This window comes from Oncorhynchus tshawytscha, linkage group LG11 (genome assembly GCF_018296145.1).
Source record: "Oncorhynchus tshawytscha isolate Ot180627B linkage group LG11, Otsh_v2.0, whole genome shotgun sequence".
In the NCBI taxonomy this organism is placed as follows: domain Eukaryota; kingdom Metazoa; phylum Chordata; class Actinopteri; order Salmoniformes; family Salmonidae; genus Oncorhynchus; species Oncorhynchus tshawytscha.
The window spans coordinates 36,299,815-36,325,469 of record NC_056439.1 but is presented as its reverse complement, the minus strand read 5'-3'; the positions used below and the strand labels follow the sequence as shown (position 1 = coordinate 36,325,469).

Below are 25,655 nucleotides of genomic sequence, written 5' to 3'. Positions count from 1 at the left end.
GATCAGAGTGCTTAGTTACTTCATGGACCAGGAGCTATTTGCAGGCTCATTCATTTAGCCAGGCTTCAGCCAGGCAGGCAGCATTCAGCTCTGCTAAACACCAAACCCATGCAGGGAGCGCTCAACTGTCGGAAACATGTTCAGGCTCTACAAAGGCAACATTTTTGATACAGCAGGCTTGACTTTCTGGAGCTGCGGGGCTTGTTAATTGGCCTGAAAGTCTTGTTTGTGTTTGTATGTAACCTGGAGCAGCACAGCAGAGTAGAGCAGCAGACCTCTTCCCTCCCACTGGCTCAGGCACAAGTCATTCAGCCAGCCAGTGGAAGGAGGAAGGCCAAAGGTTGGGGAGCAGGGGTTTTAATGGAGGGTAACACCATTTTCCCTACCTTTTTTAATTTGCCCAACTGTTTACTCACCCTTTGCAGAAAATGCATTAAGTATAGGAAGCATTACGTTTTCAGTGTGACCGGCAATCAGAGTTTACCCACCTATTATTTTTTTTTACCGCTACATTAAAAAATATATAGATATTTATAGAATTTTTTTTTTTTTTAGCTAGGCAAGTCAGTTAAGAACAAATTCTTATTTACAATGATGGCCTACCCCGGCCAAACATCACAGTTTGGGAGTAACATTTGAATGAATCTGATTACAAAAAAAAAACAGTTACCAGCAACAATATTGTAATCGGACACCTTTGAACAACTAGATTACTTTTGAATTCAGAAAGGATGTTTGTGAAAAAATTACATTGACACTTCTGTTTTCTCAATGACATCCAATTCAGAATGGAAAAATGTAAAAGTTTGTTCCACCTCAGCGAGTCTGACCACAAGTCGGAGACCACTATGATGACACAGCAAATGTGTTTTGATGGATCCTTTTTTTCTTCTAATACCTCTTAAGGGGAATGTAATCATAAAGTAACTGAATGTAATCAGATGACATTACTGAGCTTGTGTAATCCAAAATTTACATTACTGATGCCAATTTAGCACAAGTAACTAGTAATTGTAATGGATTACATTTACAAAGTAACCTACCCAACCCTGGGAAGGTCTCTGATGGCAGGTTGTTGTGTAACTGACTGACTTAGTAACCGATTTCTTAATAGTTTTCGTTTCTCATGTCCGTGTGGCTTTACAGTGACTTGATTTGGGCTGCCGTTGCGATTATACTAGAGAGGGAGTACTTGAGAGACAGTAAGTGCCTTTTCTCTGCCCATGTGTAAGGTGAGTGGGTTAGCCCACGTCAGCTAGCACTTTACTTCACTCACTGAAGACCTGGCAACCTGATCTGGCTTGTCACCACATAGCCTACATGGTGTTGTGTAAAATAGGTGGACCTCTGAGAGGGGCGGGTTTGTTTGTCTTTCCTTTTGTTGATGCTATTTAGGGGCCATCAGCATTCCCTTGTCAACTAGTGAATAGCCTGTCTTGAGATTCTTAACGCCATGGCTAGAAACCATGAACACCCTAGGCTGTCACATCGTGGAAATGCACAGCCATGATTTGTGTTTTCATAGTCTGTATCATTGAATGCCTATCTCCTTCAGTTGCTCTGAGCCTCCCTATCGCTGTCTGCTCGGGCTGCATTCTCTGAGAGTTGCTGCCTGTGTCCACGGTGATTAAAGACTGTTGCATGTCCCGCATATCTGAATAACGTGTAATGGCCTGTCAGACTCTCTGTGGGATGTCTCCTTCTGGTTGAGAGTGTGTGTGCACCTCTTTATTTCATCTTGCTCTGTTTGACTCTCATTTGTTCTCTCTCTCCTTGTCTGTCTTTCCCTCACTGTCTTTCACCCTCCCAGTCCCCCTCTTGTCTTTAGTTCCAGGGCAGAGGGTAGCCTATACTTAGATGAGCGGGCTGGATTCCTGTCCTCTATCTGCGGTAACTGCGGTTGTTGATGGTGGAGACATCAGTGATCTGATGTGACCCTCTGTCTCCCCACCTCTTAATCTCCAGCCTCACTTCCTCTTGGCACAGCACCCTGCAGTATCTGCTTACCCTCTGCCTCCTCTGTCTCTCCTCTCCATGGTGGCAGGCCTGCAGTCCCTTTGATTCCAATCCCCCTGATCAGAAATGTTGGCATCTCCACTTCTCATTGTACCAGGAGAGGTTGATAGTATACTAAATAAAATATTTTTTTATATTTTTTCACGAGTTAATATAATTGAGGCTTTATGTTCATAACTGTGTTTTACCAGATACAATGATATTTTACAGACTTTCAGCACACTTATACAGAAGGATATTCAACAAGCACGGCATTTACACAAATGACTGATTTTCTGAGAGAAATTGATAAAAGCATTGTGGGAGCGGTTTTCTTAGACTTCAGTGCGACTTTTGACATTATCGATCATAGTCTGCTGCTGGAAGAACAAATGTGTTAAGGCTTCACCCCCTGCTATATTGTGGATAAAGAGTGTATTCTGTTAGACAGGTAAGAGGGTGTTCTTTAAATAACAGTGGTTTCCTTGAAAAGGGGAGAATTTGAGCTTTACAAAAATGCCAGAAGTATTACTGTACTCCTAATATTCAACAAATAGCATTTATTTTCCCCATATGATAAAAAGCAGCCACAACTCGCATTGGCGGAACACGTTGCCAGAGCAGCGCCACAGCTGAATGAATAACAGTGCACATGGGGAAATAGAGATTCTGACGTGATCAAAGAAAAAATAGCCTAGATGAAAGTAAGAGAAGGTTAAACATTGTTTCTAGTTGAGGTTAGGTACAAGTCAAGTGTCCTGGCTTCGCATCAGTTCAAAAGATTGACTAGTGACGGAAGTGACCGCCTGGGTGCTGTGTGGGAGAGCTGGGCAGTTCAGCTCAATCAACCACAGAACTGAACATTTTCAATTCTGACAAAAAGAGGTTTGTATGGATTGATTGGACGAAACCAATGATAAGGAGCTTCATGTCAAATGTTCTTGTTGTAAAAATTTCATAGACTAAAATTAAAAGTCATTTGTAATAGTTATCATTTTTTTCAAATGTGTCTCCTTATTGTCATAGTTTTAGTCAGGAAAAATAGGTTGACAAGTGTTTTTATTTTTTTTGTTGCCATAGTTATTTTTGACCAAATGAACCCTGCTTCCCACTAGTACTGAGAGACCTCAGATGGGCAGAATGTCCATTCACTGTCAATCAATTACCGGCTAACACTCTTGCCTACCGGTAGTCTAGGAGACAGTTTGTAGCCGCTGGCACATCTGTTTGATATTCAGAGCCGATCACTGGTTTTATCTCACTGCTGCCATCTTCCCACGATACAGCTACCCGACACTTCACCATAAGACACAATAAGACAGTGGGGGGCCAAATAAGGTCATTTTCACTAGGCACAGTCCCCTGAAACTATTCTGGGTTCAGATGAGGTAGAACACTGACGGATGGAGAGAAAGAAGGGAGGAGGAAGGTAGTAGGGTTTATTTGTTTCCCTCCTCCCTCCCTTCCTTTGTGACTGATGTGTTAAGACTGGTCTGATCGAGGAGGAGAGGAGAAGCAGAGGACTGGTGGTGGTGTATCAGCACGGCAGTGTGTCAGTGGGCTCCTCACAGCTTGTTTGATTAGAGGGCTGTGGAGCAGACTGCTCTCTCTGTCTCTCTGCAGGATTAGTCTGACACCTCTCACTGCCACAGCTCTGAGGGATGCACCATTCTATCTGCTGTGACAGAAGACACTGGAATTGGATCACACTTCTCACAGCTATGACATAGACTGACTGTGGTTTATAGAGTCTACTGTTTGGAGAATGTCTATACATTAAAGGAGATTCTGTATTCCTGTAACTGTCTCATTGTTAATTCATGATGGTGGTGCCTGATAATGGGATTTTTAAAAAGGGCCTTGTCTTTTATTTATAGAGGGGCATATGTTGTATTACCTCAAACAGAAATATACCTACAGGAATGTACAGTGGGGCAAAAAAGTATTTAGTCAGCCACCAATTGTGCAAGTTCTCCCACTTAAAAAGATGAGAGGCCTGTAATTTTCATCATAGGTACACTTAAACTATGACAGACAAAATGAGAAAAGAAATCCAGGAAATCACATTGTAGGATTTTTAATGAATTTATTTGCAAATTATGGTGGAAAATAAGTATTTGGTCAATAACAACAACACTGTCCCTCCAGTGCCTCAGTCAGAGTCGCCTCCACACACACACACACACACACACCTCTCTACCGTTTCGTTATCCAGGCTTGGCTTGAAGATCACGGGCTGGGTCGACCATACTTACGCCCCCTGTTCTGGGAGCAGCTGTGGTCCTCTGGCAGCGACAAACGGCCTGGGCCGTGTGTGCAGCAGTGTTCCAGCGTCCAGCACTCAGTTACAGGCAGCGCTGTGGTCCAGCCAGCATAGGCAGCCTTTGAAGTGTGAGCTAATAACCTCTCCTGGGCAGCAAGAGGAGAAGAATGAGAATGTGGCGCTCTGTTACAATATGGAAATGGATTATTATCCATACGAAGCAGCACTCTTAGAATAGACTACCCCTCTCTCATAGACATTTGAGTTTGGCTTCAAAGGGTGAATGTACTTTAATGTAGCTATTTCAGGAGTAATTGGCATGTGGAGAATTGGCCCTCCCTCCATCACTAAATTGCTTTTGGGCATGAAAATAGCATGAAAATGTTTTCACTTTGTGGTATATAATTTTGCTGGAGTATATTATCTTTTGCCCTGCTTATCTCAGCCACTCCTGTGGTTTTCTTTAAGAAGTAAGGAGAGAGTGTGAGGGGAGGGATGGAAGAAGCGAAAGAGCACAGCCATGTATATTTATGGTTCTGAGAGAGCGGGAGGGGGGAGGGGACAAGGAGAAAGGATTACACTGAGGCTCTGTATTTAGAGTGAACTATTGTCAACCCCACAGCCTCTAGTAGGGATTGGTCTCAGTGAACCACGCAGTACACGTGTGTTGAGATAAAAGAATGGAGGAAATGCCCCTGGAGGGAAAAGTAAAGTGTCTAATGTATGCAGATGCTTGTAATTTCAGACGGCTTGATGCCCTTTCGGGTACTATAGCTTTTAAGACCTTTGTGGTCCGATCAAGGTACAATGCTATTTTAATGTAAACAAATTGACAAGACTTTCAGCACGCTTCTAGGGAAGGACATTCAACAAGCACGGCACGGTTTTTGCAATTTTATTAAAAATTAAAAATAATCATAATTACATAAGTATTCAGACGGCTTTACTCAGTATTTTGTTGAAGCACCTTTTGGCAGCGATTACAGCCTTGTATTGGGTATGATGCTATAAGCTTGGCATATCTGTATTTGGGGAGTTTCTTCCATTCTTCTCAAGGTCAGGTTGCATGGGGAGTGTTGCCGCACAGCTATTTTCCGGTCTATCCAGAGATGTTCGATCGGGTTCAATTCTGGGCTCTGGTTGGGCCACTTCAGAGACTTGTCCCGAAGCCACTCCTGTGTTGTCTTGGCTGCGTGCCTAGGGTCATTGTCCCCCCCAGTCTAACGTCCTGAGCGCTCTGGAGCAGGTTTTCATCAAAGGATCACTCTGTACTTTGTTCCATTCATCCTTCCCTCGATCCTAGTCTCCCAGTCCCTGCCACTGGAAAAACATCCCCACAGCATGATGCTGCCAACACCATGCTTCGCTGTAGTGAAGGTGCCAGGTTTCCTCCAGATGTGATGCTTGGCATTCAGGCCAAAGAGTTCAGTCTTGGTTTCATCAAACCAGAGCATATTTTTTCTCATGGTCTGAGTCCTTTTAGGTGACTTTGGCAAACTCCAAGCCGGATGTTGTGCATTTTACTGAGGACTGGCTTCCGTCTGGCCACTCTACCATAAAGGCCTGGTTGGTGGAGTGCTGCAGAGCTGGTTGTCCTTCTGGAAGGTTCTCCCATCTCCACAGAGGAGCACTGTCAGAGTGACCATCGGGTTCTTGGTCACCTCCCTGATCAAGGCGCTTCTCCCCTGTTTATTCAGTTTGGCTGGGCAGCCAGCTCTAGGAAGAGTCTTGGTGGTTCCAAACTTCTTCCATTTAAGAATGATGGAGGCCACTGTGTTCTTGGGGACCGGTAATGCTGCAGAATTCTTTTGGCACCCTTCGCCAGATCTGTGCCTTGACACAATCCTGTCTTGGAACTCCTTTGACCTCATGGCTTGGTTTTTGCACTGTCAACTGTGGGACTTTATATAGACAGGTGTGTGCCTTTCCAAATCATGTCCAATCAATTGAATTTACCACAAGTGGACTCCAGTCAAGTTGTAGAAACATCTTAAGGATGATCAATGGAAACAGGATGCACCTGAGCTCAATTTCAAGTCTTATACAGTGCCTTGCGAAAGTATTCGGCCCCCTTGAACTTTGCGGGGCCGAATACTTTCGCAAGGCACTGTAGCAAAGGGTCTGAATTCTTATGTAAATAAGGTATTTGTTTTTTAAATTTGCAAAATATTTTTACTTGTTTTTGCGTTATTATGGGTATTGTGTGTAGATTGAGGAGGAAACAATGTGCATTTAATCCATTTTAGAATAAGGCTGTAACAAAATGTGGAGAAAGGGAAGGGGTCTGAATACTTTCCGAATGTACTGTAAATATTTCATAAACTAAAAGCATTGTATTTGGGACCCTAAACCTCAACTAAATGTGGTAATAAATAATTTGGAAGTTGAGTGGGTTGAGGTGACTGAACTGCTTGGAGTAACCCTGGATTGTAAAATGTCATGGTCAAAACATATTGATTCAACAGTAGCTAAGCGCTGATCTGCCTTTTTAACAACACTATCAACAAGGCAGGTCCTACAGGCCCTAGTTTTGTCACACCTGTGCTACTGTTCAGTTGTGTGGTGCCACAAAGAGTTCTATGCATAACACTTGTATTTTCATCAACATTTATTATGAGAATTTCTGTAAATTGATGTGGCTCTCTGCAAAATCATCGGATGTTTTTGGAACTACTGAACAACGCGCCAATGTATACTGAGATTTTTTTATATAAATATGAACTTTATTGAACAAAACAAATGTATTGTGTAACGTGAGTGTCATCTGATGAAGATCATCAAAGGTTAGGGATTCATTATATCGCTATTTCTGATTTTTGTGACTCTCTTTGGCTGGAAAAATAGCTGTGTTTTTCTGTAACTTGGCTTTGACCTAACATAATCGTTTGTGGTGCTTTCGCCGCAAAGCCTATTTGAAATCGGACACTGTGGTGGGATTAACAAGAAGTGTATCTTTAAAATGGTGTGAAATACTTCTATGTTTGAGGAATTTTAATTATGGGATTTCTGTTGTTTTTAATTTGGCGCCCTGCACTTTCACTGGCTGTTGTATCGATCCCGTTAGCGGGATCTCAGCCCTAAGAAGCTACTAGCACACAGCTTGGACACCCATGCATACGCCACCAGAGGTTTCTTCACAGTCACCAAGTCAAGAAAAGACTATGGGAGGTGCACAGTACTACTTTGTATAAAATGGAGAAGGATGGATGGATTGAGGAGGTTGGAATGGACAAAGCCTGTGTTTACTGAAGGCTGGTTGCCAAGGGTGGGGAGAGATGAAAATTATAGATTCCCTATTTGAAAATGTTTGTTTCTAGTTTCAACTCCTTGTTAGGTTTTAAAGGGAAGTCACGTTGTTGCACTTTTCAAACCAGTGTCCTTGAGTGTGGCCTTCGATGGGTAGATTTTGGTTCTGAAATGCAAGCAAAGTAGCAAGCTAGACCTCAGGCATTTTACATTGGTAGAATATGACTGTGGCTCCATAGGGTGAAAGCATAAGAATCTTAACCTTTTGCAGTGAAGAATAGCCTACATGGAATCCAATCCATGGGTTTACCTTTGATGCTCCGAGCATGATTTTAACCTACAGTAGTAACCTTTGCAGTTGGCTGAATGTCTCTGTAAGACCACGGCTGCTGTGAAGACAGGATCTTCCATCTAGATGACCCTGAGGTCAACATATATCACTGACCACCAGAGACCTCCCAAGAAATGAGCAGTGGCAAGGGGGCAGGTGGCCATGTCTCATGGTGGTCTAACAGAAATGAGCACCCTGATGCTTGTGAATGCTCCTCTTAAGAGCAACGAGTCAATAAAAGGTTTGAGGTGTTGGAGGGTGTGTGTGGGGGAGCATCCCAGTCCTTGGAGATCCTAGCTGTTGTAATCCTAGCTGTGTGTATGTCATCTCTTCCCTTCCAAATGTCTGTGTCACTATCGAGTGTAAGTTTCTACCATTTTCTTTTTTGATACAGACCTTTTTTATGTTTTATGTTTTCAGGAAGGAAGTGCAGTATGAAGATTAAACATTTGTTTTTATAATAAACGCAGTCCAAAACAACCTTTGTCATTCGTCATTCGTCTCTGAAACATGAATTAGGCTATTTCAGTGTACTGGCCAGCCTTTCAGTTCTAAGCCTGTAACAAAAATCATTAAGTCAGTGTATTTAAACATGGTGCTTAAGGCACTCTGAATAAGAAGCCTGATATGTCAATCGCAGCTATGTAGAGGATTGTGTGCATGTCTGTGCATATTCGTTTGTGTTCCTCTATTGCAGTGATCCCTGAAATGAAAGGAGAGCCGCACACTCTAGGAGCTCAGATACAAGAATTGAATAACTTAATATATGCAGTGATCCCTCATGGCCTTGGCTGAGACTGAGGTCTCATGGGAGAGGGGTAGTTGGCTATAGGTAATAGTAGTCCTCTGCGTTGCCCAGCTCTAACTGTTGTTCTGTCCTGAGCCTGAGGCATTTAGTCAATCTGGCCTTATACAGAGATCGAGGGAGAGAGCCCTTGAGCTGCTCACAGCGTATTCTGGAGTTAAAAGGCTCAAGAAATGAAATGGCAGGGCTCCTATTCATCTCATAATATTACAATATTAGATTAATTGAATGTCATTGTTTCATAGACCGGAGGAGAACCTACAATAACAAGGAACACTAATAGAATTACAAATGAACTTTTTGAAGGAACGGTTATGTAGGGAGAGCAGCTTTCTGACAAAATGTATCTGATTCTTACTGTTTTGATAATGTTTTAATAGAGCAGACACAAAAGCTCTTGATGTGCCAATCCCTTCCCTGCATGTACCAACGTTTGTCCTGCTGCATTTGGATAGATGCCTGGTTTGGCAGATTTTCACATTTTAAGGTGACTGTCCAAAGGCTGAAGCTAGGTTTCCATTGAATTGGTGACAGATTTTCATGCATTCTTGAATATATAAATATTCAAGAATCTGCATTAAGAAAATATGTGCATTTTCCCAACAGTGGTGATTCCACCAAATTGACTTGTTGCGGATACAGATCAGTGCATGATGACTAGTGCACACGAAATGTACTTTTTCGCTTAAGTTATCATGTACAGAATAAAACTCTAATGTTCAATAAGTGTTTCCATCGCATTTTCAACTCTACCAATAGTTTTACCACAAAAGCTGTTGCGTTAAATAGCCAATGTGCTAGGTCTGTTAGTATCGTGGCAAGGAAGCAAAACACAAAGCAGATTTGACTTATTTATAAAAACAGCCTTAATGTTGAAAATCAACATAATGTTGTCATCCAGAGTCACATTTATTTATTTCCAATCTATAGCACATAATATTTAACATACAGCAGGTTTTTAAAGGACCAAAGAGTGTGGTCTGCTTTGTGTTTTCATATTTGCCATTAAAAAAATATTGCGATACTGGTATACTGGCCCTAAAATATGCCTACTCCAGTCTTGGCATGTGCGCTGTAGCCAACAGCTCGCAGATAGTGTGGGTAGGCTAGTTTACATGATAAGATTATTATGGATAAGAGCGAGAATCTTTTTATTCAATTATCATGTCAACAGAATAAGACCCTCTATTTATTGGAAAGGAGCATCAAGCTCATCACAGTGCACTTTCACCACCCTGTGGAGTTCATTTCAGCAATAATACACGAGGGTGTTTTGACATGGACTCTGGTGTTTTATTGCTTTTATACAACAGGTTACCAGTTAATCCCCTTTTCTGACAGCCATTCCAGAAAAAACTTCACTGCCCTACTGATTCCTGCATGTCTAATGTTAATGTTAGGCTCAGGTTGCTGGTCCACGTGCTCTTCTTGTTTAATTTCTTCCTTCTTGTTGGCACCATTCTTCACATGTTAGTGGAGAAAACAAATCTAAAGTAACTTTAAAATCATCCATGACGAGTTACAGGTGCTAAGGCTAGTTGTGGTAGTGCATTGCTAGGTAAGGATAGGCTCTAAAAATGGGAATTCCAAACCACCTGTTGTATAACAACATAACTTATTTATTCTGTAGCCTAATAAACTGCATGGTTTCCTGAGTTGGAGGACCGCACACCATATCATTGCGATATGACGGTTATTATATCAATATTTGCGCATAAAAGTGTTTTCACTAACATTTATCTCATAATTCATTTTACCGACACTAAAAGATCCCACCATGTCGAACGAACAAATTCTGTCGGCATTTATAAAATTGGTATGACTTTACTCGCATATAAACTGAGGATGGAAACGTGGTTAGTATGATAAACCTTGGTCTGAGAAAGTCTGCTTCCCCCCCAATCTAAGGAATGGTCACACACAACCAGAGTACAGTTTAATGGCCTTTGGAGGATGTTACACAGAAACTGGTGAAGCAAATTAAATGACCTAAAACTTTAATCATAAACTAATGTCAGAAATATGCCTACCGTCTGTTTCTAGATGGAAGAACGCTGGGCCATCAGTCTGACCTGTCACCTGTATGTCCCCTGTACCTGTCTCTTCTCACCTGTGTCCTCTTTCCTCTCCATAGAGCTGCCAGAGAACTGGACAGACACACGGGAGACCCTGCTGGAGGGCATGGTGTTCCAGCTCAAGTACCTGGGCGTCACGCTGGTGGAGCAGCCCAAAGGAGAGGAGCTCTCCGCAGCCGCCGTCAAGAGGATTGTTGCCACGGTCAGCAACACACACACACACACACACAAACACACACACACACTTCTATACTCCCACTCATTCTCTCCCAAGGAGTTGTGCACACCAACCCCTCAAAATGCAAACTCCATTCTATATAGATTCCCTGACCTTTAAAGGCCCTTTTGACAATTTTCCCAAACATACAGTGGATTGTGATCTACTCCTTATATTTTAATACCCATACCACCACAGAATAAAACAGTCCCATTTATTTTCCCATTAAGTTGTAGCCTTCATTTGATTAGTACTGATGCAATTAGTACTGATGCATCTGTGTGTTGCTTTGGCCAGGGTTATTATACAGTAAGAGAAAGGCTCCACGCTAATTGAATTAGGGAACGCTGATCAAACCCAGGGCACACAGGACAGAGTCTCATAGGTGACTCACTCTGCTGCTCTCTGTCGCCACCCTGACCAGACTAAAACAAGGTCCTGACAGTTAATACACTAGGTAGTGTTGTTTTGGACCCAATACTTATTGTATTGACTGGTTGAAAGCAGGATTTTAGAGAATGGCTTAGATGACTGCCTTGAGTCTTTCTACTGCTGTCCTTCTCCTTTCCGGGTGTAAACAAGCTCTGTTGTTGATTGCTCTGCCCAAGGCTCTCTGTCGACATTGTTAAGCACCTGAGTGGTGTTTGTGTGTTATAGAACTCTAACAAGCTGCTTGTCTTGACTCTGTGTGTTAGGGATATCATTAGCAGCTGAGGGGTCTGGATGCATCCCTTCAGACTATAGTATGAAGTTGTCTAATAGATCTGTTTCTCCAGTATCATTGTAGCTAGAAAGCTGTTATCGTCCCCCAGGGTTTTCCGAATCATGTGTTTGTTTCTCTGAGGGAAGTGTGTTTAGGCTAGGGCGTGTAGGTTTGATTAATGCCTGCTGGTGTCAAGGCTGTGTTTTGTTTCTCTGAGGGAAGTGTGTTTAGGCTAGGGCGTGTAGGTTTGATTAATGCCTGCTGGTGTCAATGCTGTGTTTTGTTTCTCTGAGGGAAGTGTGTTTAGGCTAGGGCGTGTAGGTTTGATTAATGCCTGCTGGTGTCAAGGCTGTGTTTTGTTTCTCTGAGGGAAGTGTGTTTAGGCTAGGGCGTGTAGGTTTGATTAATGCCTGCTGGTGTCAAGGCTGTGTTTTGTTTCTCTGAGGGAAGTGTGTTTAGGCTAGGGCGTGTAGGTTTGATTAATGCCTGCTGGTGTCAAGGCTGTGTTTTGTTTCTCTGAGGGAAGTGTGTTTAGGCTAGGGCGTGTAGGTTTGATTAATGCCTGCTGGTGTCAAGGCTGTGTTTTGTTTCTCTGAGGGAAGTGTGTTTAGGCTAGGGCGTGTAGGTTTGATTAATGCCTGCTGGTGTCAAGGCTGTGTTTTGTTTCTCTGAGGGAAGTGTGTTTATGGCTAGGGTGTTTGTAGGTTTGATTAATGCCTGCTGGTGTCAAGGCTGTGTTTTGTTTCTCTGAGGGAAGTGTGTTTAGGCTAGGGCGTGTAGGTTTGATTAATGCCTGCTGGTGTCAAGGCTGTGTTTTGTTTCTCTGAGGGAAGTGTGTTTAGGCTAGGGCGTGTAGGTTTGATTAATGCCTGCTGGTGTCAAGGCTGTGTTTTGGACAAGTTCTGTGTCAGCACTGGAGGAGGTAGCAGAAATGTAAATAGACAATCTAGATATGTACCTTTAGCACAGATTTGCACACTGGCATGTGTCGCAAATGTTTGATTGCATTAGTTGATTTTAAATATTTAATATTGTCTGTCTTTCTAGGCCAAAGCCAGTGGCAAGAAACTCCAGAAAGTGACATTAAAGGTGTCCCCTCGAGGAATAATTCTCTACGACTACGCCTCTAACCAGCTGATTGAGAACATCTCCATATACAGGTTAGTGCTCATGTCTCCCTCTTTGTTTCTCTCTCTCTTTGCTTTTCACTAATGGAGAAGAAGATATACTCATGCTCTGGTTGTGAGCAGCTGAAATGTGAAATTCTATCAGGCCAAGTTCAGAATTTTTTTTACTTGCAAAAAACTATTTTTTTCCCCCACCAGAATCTCCCTTCCCTTCCAAGACCATCTCATCTATCACGTTGAGCCTAAAAGTGTTGGGATTTGCGGTGATCTCCTCTCCCTCAAGAGGCCTCTACAACATCTGTGTGTCTGAGCCCTCACCTGGGGTGGGAATACTGACAAATGGGAACGAACGATAGCACACATGCGCAAGCACAACACACACCCTCAATTTCACCTTTCAAAAACAGAGTGTGACTTGTAACTGCTTAGGTCAAACTTCAATCACTTGTCTAACATTCCACATTTATGAGAAGTGGAGTTTTAACTGGGTCTCAAGGCCAGAACTTGGATTACTCTCTCAGTGACAGAGGGGTTGGCAGAATCACAACCACATCGCTCAACTCTCCATCATACTGAAGCACTAACTATCCAACTATCCGGCTTTTATAGGAGAATCCTTTTACACGTTGCATTTTTATATCACTGAGTTATTAGTAAACTAGACATTTGATCTCTGCAGTGATGTTGACAGTTTGAGCAGCAGTGTACTGGTGTGGAAAGGAACAGGGAGGGCAGATGGTCATTCATTATGTCTGTCATCCCTCTTCTCTTGGTCCCCATCCGACTGGCCAAACCACCTGTCAATCAGGTCTTGGGGTGACGATATCACCAATGATGTCATTTCTCTGAACATCTGCAGAACAGAGCATGTTCCAGGGGACAGCGTTAGAGAAAGAGCAGAACTGTAGAAGAACTGTAGTTAAGAGTCCAGGTCCAATCCAATAATGCTAAAACACCACAGGCCCAGGTGGACTGGGCGGACACAGCAGGCATCAGTCTTTATGGCTGACACGAATGGAGCCATGGTACGCTGTGGATCAACTACAGATAATGTCCTCAAGTTAAAACTCTTCGCCTGGATCTTTTCAGTGGCTCTCCACCCGCACGCTATAGTGTGTGGGCGGAATCTGTGTGGAATGTGTTGGGTTTATTTGATGTGGAAATGAAAGATTTAAAGGTCTAAATCTGATTGTAGTGTGCTTAAAGGCTCAGTGAAGATGAAGTTGTGTGATAGCCTTGTCTGATCCGCGGTGTCTCTTAGATTTTTAGGTTTTTATTCAAACTAGTTTGTCTCTCTGTGATCCCCCGCCTCAGGATATCCTACTGCACAGCAGACAAGATGCACGACAAAGTGTTTGCCTACATCGCCCAGAGCCAACAGAATGAAACTCTGGAGTGCCACGCCTACCTCTGCACCAAGAGGAAGGTGGTGAGTCCGTGCGTGCCTGTGGGCCCTCTTTCAAATAGTCTCCCTCCAAGGGGGGATTGTGAATGATTGTGCCACTCCCTCTTTCCTTCCCCTTGTTAATTTAGCTCTGGTCCAAAGGCCACACTTCCTCCCAGCTGCATGAAACAACTTGTAATGAAAAGGAGAAGTTGGACTGCGCAGTAGGGAACGACACCTAGGTTAATGTTCCTTCGTCAAGTAGGCCCTAGTTCTGCTCTCATCCGTCATCAATGGATTTTCTTCCCCCCTCTTAAAACACTTAGCCAACATCTTGTTTGTCATACTTATTGTGTTTATCTCCCCCTGCCTCTCTCTCTCTGTCTCTCTCTCTGTCTCTCTCTCTGTCTCTCTGTCTCTCTGTCTCTCTGTCTCTCTGTCTCTCTGTCTCTCTGTCTCTCTGTCTCTGTGTCTCTGTCTTCCCCCCCAGGCCCAGGCAGTGACGTTAACAGTGGCCCAGGCCTTCAGAGTGGCGTTTGAGTTCTGGCAGGCCGCCAAAGAAGGTAGGCATGTTCACCCTGGACGACTAGAGAAGTGTGACGGCTGACTGATATTCTTTGAGCATAACCGTTCTTATCCTCCTCTCTCCCTTTCCTTCCCCCCTACTCTTTCATTCTTTCACCATGTTGCCCCTTCTCTTTCAGTACACACTTCATTCTCTCCTGTTCACATGCAATGCATGTAGCTATTCTCTGCAACAGCTGCATGAGGGACAATCAAGTGGAGTTTCTCAATCCCACCATAGCTCCTGTACTATGTGGCAACATCAATTGCCACATAGTACGTGGCCCTGACCACTCAGAGGCGTGTGAAATAGTTATCTCCCCAACAGGAAGGTCCACATTTGATTAAAACATTGCCTCTGTTGGCACAACCAGGCCAGAAATGAGAACCTGGCTTAGTTCAGTAAACCCACTTTATTAAGGGCAGATTACTCTGGTTAAAGGCTGTTATGTTAAATGTGCAACCAGAGGGAAAAAACTCTCGACCACCTTCACTCTACACACATAGATGCGTACAAAGCTCTCCCTCGCCCTCCATTTGGCAAATCTGATCATAATTCTATCCTCCTGATTCCTGCTTACAATCAAAAATTAAAGCAGGAACCACCAGTGACTCGGTCAATAAAAAGTGGTCAGATGAAGTAGATGCTAAATAACTGGACTGTTTTGCTAGCACAGACTGGAATATGTTCCAGGCTTCTTCCGATGGCATTGAAGACCTTTTAAACGGGTCAACATTCACAAGGCAGCAGGGCCAGACGGATTACCAGGACGTGTACTCCGAGCATGTGCTGACCAACTGGCAAGGGTCTTCACTGACATTTTCAACCTCTCTCTGTCTGAGTCTGTAATACCAACATGGTTCAAGCAGACCACCATAGTCCCTGTGCCTAAGAACACTAAGGTAACCTTCCTAAATGACTACCGACCCGTAGCACTCACGTCTGTAGCCATGAAATGCTTTGAAAGGCTGGTCATGGCTCACATCAACACCATTATCCCAGAAACCAACTCCGATTTGCATACCGCCCTAACAGATCCACAGATGATAAAATCTCTATTGCACTCCACACTGCCCTTTCACACCTGGACAAAAGGAACACCTATGTGAGAATGCTATTCATAGACTACAGTTCAGCGTTCAACACCATAGTGCCCTCAAAGCTCATCACTAAGCTAAGGACCCTGGGACTAAACACCTCCCTCTGCAACTGGATCCTGGACTTCCTGACGGGCCGTCCCCAGGTGGTAAGGATAGGTAACAGCACATCGGCCACGCTGATCCTCAACACTGGGGCCCCTTGGGTGCATGCTCAGTCCCCTCTTGTACTGCCAGTTCACTCATGACTGCACGGCCAGGCACGACTCCAAAACCATCATTAAGTTTGCAGATGACACAACAGTGGTAGGCTTGATCAACGACGAGACAGCCTATAGGGAGGAGGTCGGAGACCTGACCGTGTGGCGCAATAACAACAACCTCTCCTGATCAAGACAAAGGATATGATTGTGGACTACAGGAAAAAGAGGACCGAGCATACCCCCATTCTCATCGACGGGCTGTAGTGGAGCAGGTTTAGAGCTCCTTGGCGTCCACATCACCAACAAACTAAAATGGTTCAAGCACACAAACAGTGGTGAAGTGGGCATGACAAAACCTATTGCCCTTCAGAAGACTGAAAAGATTTGAAAAGGTCCTCAGACCCTCAAAACGTTCTACAGCTGCACCATCGAGAGCATCCTGATGGGTTGCATCACTGCCTGGTATGGCAACTGCTAAGCCTCCAACCGCAAGGCACTACAAAGGGTAGTGCTACCGCCCAGTACATCTTTGGGTCCAAGCTTCCTGCCATCCAGGACCTCTATACCGGGGGCTGTCAGAGGAAGGCCCCAAAACATTGTCAAAGACTCCAGCCACCCTAGTCATAGACTGTTCTCTCTGCTACCGCATGGCAAGCAGTACCGGATCGCCAAGTCTAGATCCAAGAAGCTTCTAAACAGCTTCTACCCCCAAGCCATAAGACTCCTGAACATCTAGTCAAATGGCTACCCAAACTGTTTGCATTGCCCCCTCCCCCCTTACATGTACATCTTACCTCAACTAACCGGTGCTCCTGGACATTGACTCTGTACCGGTACCCCCTGTATATAGCCTCACTGTTGTTATTTTCTGCTGCTCTTTAATTATTTGTTACTTTTATTTCTTATTTTCTTTAGCTATTTTTCTTAACTGCGTTGTTGGTTGGGCTTGTAAGGTTGTATTCTGCGTATGTGACAAATTTGATTTGTTATGTTTAATGACAGGAGTTCAGCGAGTCGTAGCCTAGGTTGGTTTGAGTAAATCTGCCCTGTTTTCACTGTGGGCTGTGAGAACATGAGGCAGAAGTGGGAGAGATGGAAGTCACCAATGAGATAGTGAAGCCTACTCCTTCAAACGGAGTGGAAATATTTGTTTCTAGTACATAAATTATTTACGAGGTATGTTGTTTAATTTAAGTATTTTTTAAATTTGTGTGTGTGTGTGTGTGTGTGTGTGTGTGTGTGTGTGTGTGTGTGTGTGTGTGTGTGTGTGTGTGTGTGTGTGTGTGTGTGTGTGTGTGTGTGTGTGTGTGTGTGTGTGTGTGTGTGTGTGTGTGTGTGTGTGTGTGTGCGCGCATTGAAAGTGCTATTTTAGGAAGGTGTCAAACACCCATGCATGGTTTTCGCAGAACATGTCTGTCATCTACTGCATGTATGACTTCTATGTAAATGAGAACTCCTGGGGGTATTCTCTAAGTGTGTCAGTATTTCTCTCTCTTCACCACTGTATTACCGCCACACCTGCGTGACTTTACTTTCATTCATCTGATGGCTGTTATCTAATCAACGAACTACAGTGGCAAGAAAAAGTATGTGAACCCTTTGGAATTACCTGGTTTTCTACATACATTTGTCATAAAATTTCATCTGTTCTTCATCTTAGTCACCACAATAGACAAACAGTGTTCTTAAATGTATATACTGTACTCGATACCATCTACTGTATCTTGCCTATGCTGCTCTGTACCATCACTCATTCATATATCCTTATGTACATATTCTTTAACCCCTTACACTGTGTATAAGACAGTAGTTTTGGAATTGTTAGTTAGATTACTTGTTGGTTATTACTGCATTGTCGGAACTAGAAGCACAAGCATTTCGCTACACTCGCATTAACATCTGCTAACCATGTGTATGTGACAAATAAAATTTGATTTGATTTAAACTAGTAACACAAAATGTTTGTATTTTTCTTGTCTATATTGAATACAGCATTTAAACATTCACAGTGTAGGTTGGAATAAGTATGTGAACCCCTAGGCTAATGACTTTTCCAAAAGCTAATTGGAGTCAGGAGTCAGCTAACCTGGAGTCTAATCAATGAGACGACACTGTAGATGTTGGTTAGAGCTGCCCTGCCCTCCAAAAAACACTCTATTCTTTGCTATTCACAAGAAGCATTGCCTGATGTGTACCATGCCTCGAACAAAAAAGATCTCAGAAGACCTAAGATTAAGAATTGTTGACTTGCATAAAGCTGGAAAGGGTTAGAAATGTATCTCTAAAAGCCATGATGTTCATCAGTCCATGGTAAGACCAATTGTCTGTAAATGGAGAAAGTTCAGCACTGTTGCTACTCTCCCTAGGAGTGGCCGTCCTGCAAAGATGACTGCAAGAGCACAGTGCGGAGTGGTTTATGAGGTTATGAAGAACTCTAGTGTCAGCTAAAGGCTATCAGAAATCTCTGGAACATGCTAACATCTCTGTTGACGGGTCTACAATACGTAAAACACTAAACAAGAATGATGTTCATGGGAGGACACCACGGAACAAGCCACTGCTGTCCAAAAAGACATTGCTGCACGTCTGAAGTTCGCAAAAGAGCACCTGGAAAAAGAGCACCTGTTCCACAGCGCTTCTGCAAAATATTTCTGTGGACTGATGAAGCTACAGTTGAGTTGTTTGGAAGGAACACACAACACTATGTATGGGGGAAAAAAGGCACAGCACACCAACATCAACCTCATCCCAACTGTAAAGTATGGTATGGTAGTAACGTCATGGTTTGGGGCTGCCTCAGGGCCTGGAAAGCTTGCTATCATCGTCGGAAAAATTAAGGCTATTTGTCTGCCAATTGAAGCTCAAAAGAAGTTGGGTGATGCAACAGGACAACGGCCCAAAACACAGAAGTAAATCAACAACAGAATGGCTTCAACAGAAGAAAATATGCCTTCTGGAGTGGCCCAATCAGAGTCCTGACCTCAACCCGATTTTTAAAATGCTATGGCATGACCTCGAGAGCGGATCACCCCAGACATCCTAAGAATATTGCTGAACTGAAACCGTTTTGTAAAGATGAATGGTCCATAATTCCTCCTGACGGTTGTGCAGGTCTGATCCACAACTACAGAAAATGTTTGGTTGAGGTTATTGCTGCCAGAGGAGGATCAAGCAGTTCTTAAATCCAAGGGTTCACATACTTTTTCCACATTACACTGTGAATGTTTACACGGTGTGTTCAAAAGACATGAATATGTAGAAATGTTTGTGTGGTATTAGTTTAAGCGCAGACTGTGTTTGTCTATTGTTGTGACTTAGATGATGATCAGACCAAATGTTATGACCAATTTATGCAGAAATCCAGGGAATTCCAAAGGGTTCACATACTTTCTCTTGCCACTGTATGTTTAATTGGTACCCGGTTTTCTTTTTTATCTTTAAAAAAAAATAGTTCAACAATTAACTCATTAGGAATTGGGGCACCACTAGAGCAGTTCTTTAACCTCTTGAGTGTAGGGGGCAGTATTTTGATGTTTGGATGAAAAACGTACCCAAATGAAACTGCCTATTTCTCAGGCCCAGAATCTAGAATATGCATATAATTGTCAGATTAGGATAGAAAACTCTCTAAAGTTTCCAAAACTGTCAAAATATTGTCTGTGAGTATAACAGAACTGATATTGCAGGCGAAAACCTGGGGGAAATCCAACCAGGAAGTGCTGTTTTTCCTGAAACCTCTGTTCCATTGCATGCCTTCCCTCTATTTAAAATTATATCAAGCAGATTCCTTTCTCTATGGCTTCCACATGGTGTGAACAGTCTTTAGACATAGTTTCAGGCTTTTATTCTGAAAAATTTGCGAGAACGATCACATCGTGTCAGTGGATGGCTGGGTGCCATTAGAGTTTTGCATGCGCAACAGCTTGGAGCAGACATTTTCTCTCTCTCTCTCTCTCTCTCTCTCTCTCTCTCTCCTATTGAAAAAGCTACGGTCCGGTTGAAATATGATCAATTATTTATTGTAAAAACTACGTTCTACAAACTTTACGGATACTATTTGGAATTTTTGTCTGCCCTGTCGTGACCGCTCGAGCCTGTGGCAACCAAATGGAGGTATTTTGGATATAAAAATAATCTTTATCGAACAAAAGGAACATTTATTGTGTAACTGGGAGTCTCGTGAGTGCAAACATCCAAAGATCATCAAAGGTAAGCAATTCATTTTATTGCTTTTCTGACTTTTGTGACCATCTACTTTGCTGCTAGCTGTTTGTAATGTTTTGTCTGCTGAGAGAGATGTCCTAACATAAACACTTGGATAGCTTTTTCTGTAAAGCTTTTTTTTAAATCTGACATGCCAGGTGGATTAACAACAAGCTATGCTGTGTTTTGCTATATTGCACTTGTGATTTCATGAAAATGAAATATTTGTAGTAATTTAATTTGAATTTGGCGCTCTGCAATTCAGCGGATGTTGACGAACATGATCCCGCTAAAGGGATGGGTGCACCAAGAAGTTAGAGTTACCATCTCCCGAATTAAAATCTAAAGGTCTAACCTATCACATCTATAAACAGTCAACTTATTAATCATAACCTTTATCATATAATTCTGAACAGATTTAGTACTACACAAATTGGTTTAATTATTTATTTACTAGCTAGATAAATGGTAACACAGGATAAACATACTTAATACATTAAAAACAGGTCTCTAGTGGACTGACAATATAGTGGCTTGTTACAAAAGACATGGATATGGAGGGGAGGGGGGGCCAGAGACAAAATACTTTGGTACATTTAGAAACTACTCTCACAGTTATCATTTTCTTTGCACACAAACTGCCACACATTTGGAGTAAGAACGCATGAATGTATTTACATGTAAATGTCTTTGATTTTCATGTATTTCTGTCAGAACCAGGCCTTCTTGGAAGAAAGGTTGTTGGGCCTTTTTGCGGCACGCTTGTAAGGCCCTGATTTTCCAAAAGGGGTCCCCACCCGTCTCTTACAGTCCAATTCCTCCAGGATTTTGCTACATTTTTTTGTAATTTCTGGTGCCAAAAATGCTTGATTTTGCGGAAGCTTTTTTCTGAAATTCGGGGATACATTTAGCATTTTTCATGTTCATTTCATATAAAGCAATAAAAAGTAATATATGCTTCATTTGAGGACGATTTGAAGCATAATACATAACACAAAAACAATTAGAAACATTTAAAGTGTTTATTTTCCTGAACAAACAGCTCTTTTTTTAACAAAAAAGGTGTGGAAGCTAGCTCAGTTTCAAAATTTAAAAAAATGCATGCCCCCATAATTTGTAGCTACTAAAAAAGATTAAACTAAGACAAAATAAACACCTGGGGTCCAATCTGCAATTAAGACATATTATATCTCAAGTTCATCTTCCATGAAAACAATTAGAGACAAAGTGCTCTTTTGGGCTGTTTCTTTTTGTGAATAAACACAACTCTTTCAGAACAAAACGAGAGTTGGGGGGTGACCAAGGGCCTAGCTCATCTAGGCCTATATCTTAATGTAATCGTCCATTTCATCCTCCTCCATATCAGTTGCTCCACTGCAGAGTCATTGGTTGTGGTACCATAAGTTTTAGAGAGTTTAAAACGGCAAAGCTGACAAATTGCACCAAAGACAGTCTGGGGAGAGTAGAGTGCCGACCACCCTACTAAAGCCAAGGTTAGCGGAGTACAAGTTTGAGTAAAATGCCACTCACCTTGATTGGTCAAAATTGCGAGCTCTAGCATAATATGCGCTGATTGGTTGGTTTTGCATTGAATTATGCAATTACAGAATCCTGGAAGGGCTGACCTGCTCTCCTTTGCCGTCGCCCGGCATCCGGCGACCTGTCGTGTAGTCCTGAACAGAACTACAGAGCTCACTCTACTTCCACTCGCTCTGGAAGATTATTCTTTGAAGATATGCTAGACAGCCGTGTCGATGGTTCTCTGTGGGGTGATGAGAGTAGCGTACTACAGTGATTTGAGAAGAGTAGTAGAAGGGTCCCACTTTATTTCACTTTTCTTGGTACTTTACTTCGGACAGCTATTCAGCCCTACCAGTGATTGTCCGGGAGGTGACTATCGTCTCTACCTCGTGTTGAGATTAAGAGTTCCAACAACTTTAAATGTGAGCTGTAGCTCAATGTCTTTGTCAATGTCTGACGTTAATACTTATCCCGTCATTTTATACAGTTCATTCAAAAGGAGCGGTTCCACCAGGCTGACACGCTCTCTGACCTCACTCAGGGGGCTACATACTTGTTCAAAGTTATAGAAACAATTTCCTGTTATAGTTTCTAAAATCACATTCCTCTCTTAACAAAAACACTTTAATCATTTTTCATATTTCATGCACAACATAGAGGATGGACACTTCACACATAGTGTGTGTACTTTTCAAGTTACAATATTTCCTTTAACATTTTTAATGACATCTCAAATTAATAACCAAAATGACATTCTTTAGATGGCCTCTGACCATTGCCCACGTTCTATGTTAGAAATGTTGTTACAGTATTCACTTTAGAATGTGTTAGAGTTTCGGTGGGAACTTTTCTGTGAAACAAAGGTACATTCCTGTGTGAATTCTGAGAGGGAGATGGCTGCATTTTCTTGTCCTTGATTTACTACAGGGTGTGAGCTGTCAACCCCCCACCAGCTCCCTTCTCCCACCTGCAGGTGAAAGGGGGTCTGGCCAAAGTAATTTATTGCGAAGCTGATCTGACCTATTTGGATCTTTCCAGGACAGTCATGACAGTCCCCCTCTGGTGGGTTCAATCTTGGAAGGATTTGGCAAGTTGCAACCTGGTAGGATTTCTGCAAGCAGCAGACCACCACAAGAATGGCCATGGTTGTGGATCTTCTTTCCAGACCCGTCGTCTGGTTGTCAAGGCTGGTGGATCTAGGCAGTAACTTCGACATACGTTAATAACACACAACACTCACAAAATACATCATTACATTTCTTCCCCAGATGAGCGTCGCTGTGGCACAAACTGGTGGTCGTATGGGGAACTTGTTTGTAACGCTATCATTCAAAGAAAATTAAATAAAAATGTATAAAAACACAAACAAACAAAAATATACAAACTATATAGTTACCACACCTTAATCATCTAGTTGGACTCTATTTTATATACATTTTGGCTAAATGACTCTATCATGGCATTTTTGTCTAATGTCATGTCTAGGGCGATCCTACTTTCCCTAAGCAACACACCACTATCCTTGTTTGCACAAGCGCACATGCTAAGTGCAAGAAAATCAAGTATCCTGGTAGGCTGCAACCTGGGCAGAATGAGTCTGACGTCATCAGATCATTTCCATGTCAATAACAGTGTGTCAGTAAGAATCTGTGCCGACCTCAAGCCATATGCCAAGAGGAGGCCTGTAAATGTTTTGCCACAAGTCAATGTGTCTTACACCATTGTAGTGGCGATGGGTATGAAGGAGTTTATTTCATAGCGACATTATCCTCAGAGGAGCTAACCTCACAACGGAAGTACTCTATAACAACTGAACCAGTCTTACTTGGTGTGATCATGGTTCATGAATTCAAATAACTTTCCTCCTGAATGGAGGGTTCTATTTATTAGAGGCATGTGTGTTAATGATCAGAAGAGTGTTTTGGAGATTCCCTTCCATGTGTTGCAATCTGAGTGACTACTACCTCATCTGTTATCAAGGGCAATTCGAATTCTTACTGATTGTGGCTGGACTGACTGTTGCTGGCATTGGTACTGGTACCCAAGGGGACCAGCTACTCTACCAATTGCTTGCGTAATGTTATCCTACCGGAACACGTTAACATTTTTTTGTGGGTGGTGGAAAGCCCGTGTGGGACACCTCAGTGATATCTCAAGGTGCAGTCTAAAGTTATCCCTGTCGAGGGGCTTGTCCGCTCCTCTTTGTTCTCATGGGAAAGTTTACAAGATTTGATTTGTTTCCTGATCGGGCAGCCTCGTACAGTGTTGCATGTAGAGGCTCATAATGGGTCTGGGCCTGTATTCCCCCCCCTTTGTTTCTCGGGACCCCCCCCACCAGCAGTTGGTGTTGGTGTCCCAGACACAAGTCTGCTGATGGGTGAATGAGCGATAGGTTTTGGAAGTGTAGTTTCAGCATAAGTCGCATTGTGAGAGATGACATGGATTTTTTTTCCCCTGCCCGTTTCGAGACTGGTGCATGCTAATGGTCCATTCAAAATCAAGTCTGATGGGTGACAATATTAGCCTATCACTTGTGATGATCCCCAGCTTGTGCAGTAAGCCGCGAAGAGGCACATGCCTTTTTTTTGTGCAACTTTTTAATGTACACTAGCCTAGCCCATAGGCCTATATGTTTTGATAAGGTTTGTATCGCAACAAATAAAATCTTAAAATTAAGATTATGAATCCGCTTTACAACAGGTGTAGAGCCTAACTGCCACACAAAGGGGATGCTGCTGGGAAATTCGAGGCCATTATCAAGTGCTTGTCAAATTGTGAATGAGAGACTGATGAAATGTGTCCAGCCTGCGCAAATAACATGCAGCGCTCATGCTTTTCCTGCAACTTTTTTCAAATTGTCATTAGTGTCGCATCATGCAGACATAGAATGTATTAAAAATGCAAATGTTGGGCTATATGTTTTGATCATAGCTGAAGTTTCATAAATAACTCTAAATAAAGCATATAGGAAGACCTGTTTCTTTGTTAACCGTTAACACAGAATAGCCGCATGTGCTCTCTCCTTCAAATCTTTTGGAGAAAATATCCTTTATATTTTATTCAGCTATTTTCAATTGTATTCTTCATGCTATAAAATACGGAATTCTAAGCAAATCTTGTCTGCTAAATGTGACCAACCTGCTCGATTTGGTCTTTGGCAAAATTTGAAATTGTTTTTATATTGGATAAAAGTAGAGACTCCGAGCTAGAAAATGTTATATCATACACTACAGTTGAAGAACAATGGGAAAGTAATTCTGCTTTGAAAGTTGATAACCATGTAACCTCACTTTTGAGAAAATGGCCATTGAATGTTTTGGTACACCTACTGGAGGGCTCTTTATCTACATCCATTCAGCATCGTTCACACCCTCTAAAGCCTTAGCCTCACCCATCTCTATAAGGATTTACATGAGGCCATGTACTAAACAACCAAAGATTTCAAGACTAAAGGCTGGTTTATACTACGGGTGTGTACGTACATTTAATCTGGAGTGCCAGAGTGTGCTCTGGGCATTCATAAACTTGTCAGATTGTCCGTTGGTAAATTCAGAGCGTTTTGTTTTCGAAGCGTTCAGAGCGCACACTGGACGCTCTGGCCGGGGAGTAGGGTTGATTTGAGCATTCTGCCCTAACAGCAGTCAAGCACCCAAGCTAACTGGCTAATGTTGGCTAGCTTACTAGATACTTACAGAGAACAGCTCACTCTGACCATTTTACTTGCCCTAGCAGATCTGGTTAGGCTATTTCTATGTTATCCAGAGCATTGGTGACTGCAACTGTGCTGCTGGCAACAATTTAATTACGCTTTTTTGCCAACGCTTACTGACACGGTCATATTCAAGGGGTGTTGAGTGTTAGTAAATTCATCAGTTATTCTGCGCTCTAGCACACTCAAACGAGAGTGCTCTGAAATCGGA

At 42.6% G+C, this 25,655-nt stretch overlaps 1 protein-coding gene across 3 annotated transcripts in view; it reads left to right on the top strand.

Annotated features, from left to right (window-relative positions):
• The window catches only part of LOC112261885 (low density lipoprotein receptor adapter protein 1-B-like), a 74,764-nt gene that overhangs the window by 26,387 nt on the left and 22,722 nt on the right, over positions 1-25,655 (top strand). For all 3 annotated transcript variants that reach the window (XM_042330066.1, XM_024437512.2, XM_042330065.1), the window contains exons 2-5: positions 10,775-10,917; positions 12,683-12,795; positions 14,077-14,191; positions 14,637-14,709. In XM_042330066.1, coding sequence (XP_042186000.1) covers positions 10,775-10,917; positions 12,683-12,795; positions 14,077-14,191; positions 14,637-14,709 — 444 coding nt within the window. The remainder of the gene's footprint in view (positions 1-10,774; positions 10,918-12,682; positions 12,796-14,076; positions 14,192-14,636; positions 14,710-25,655) is intronic.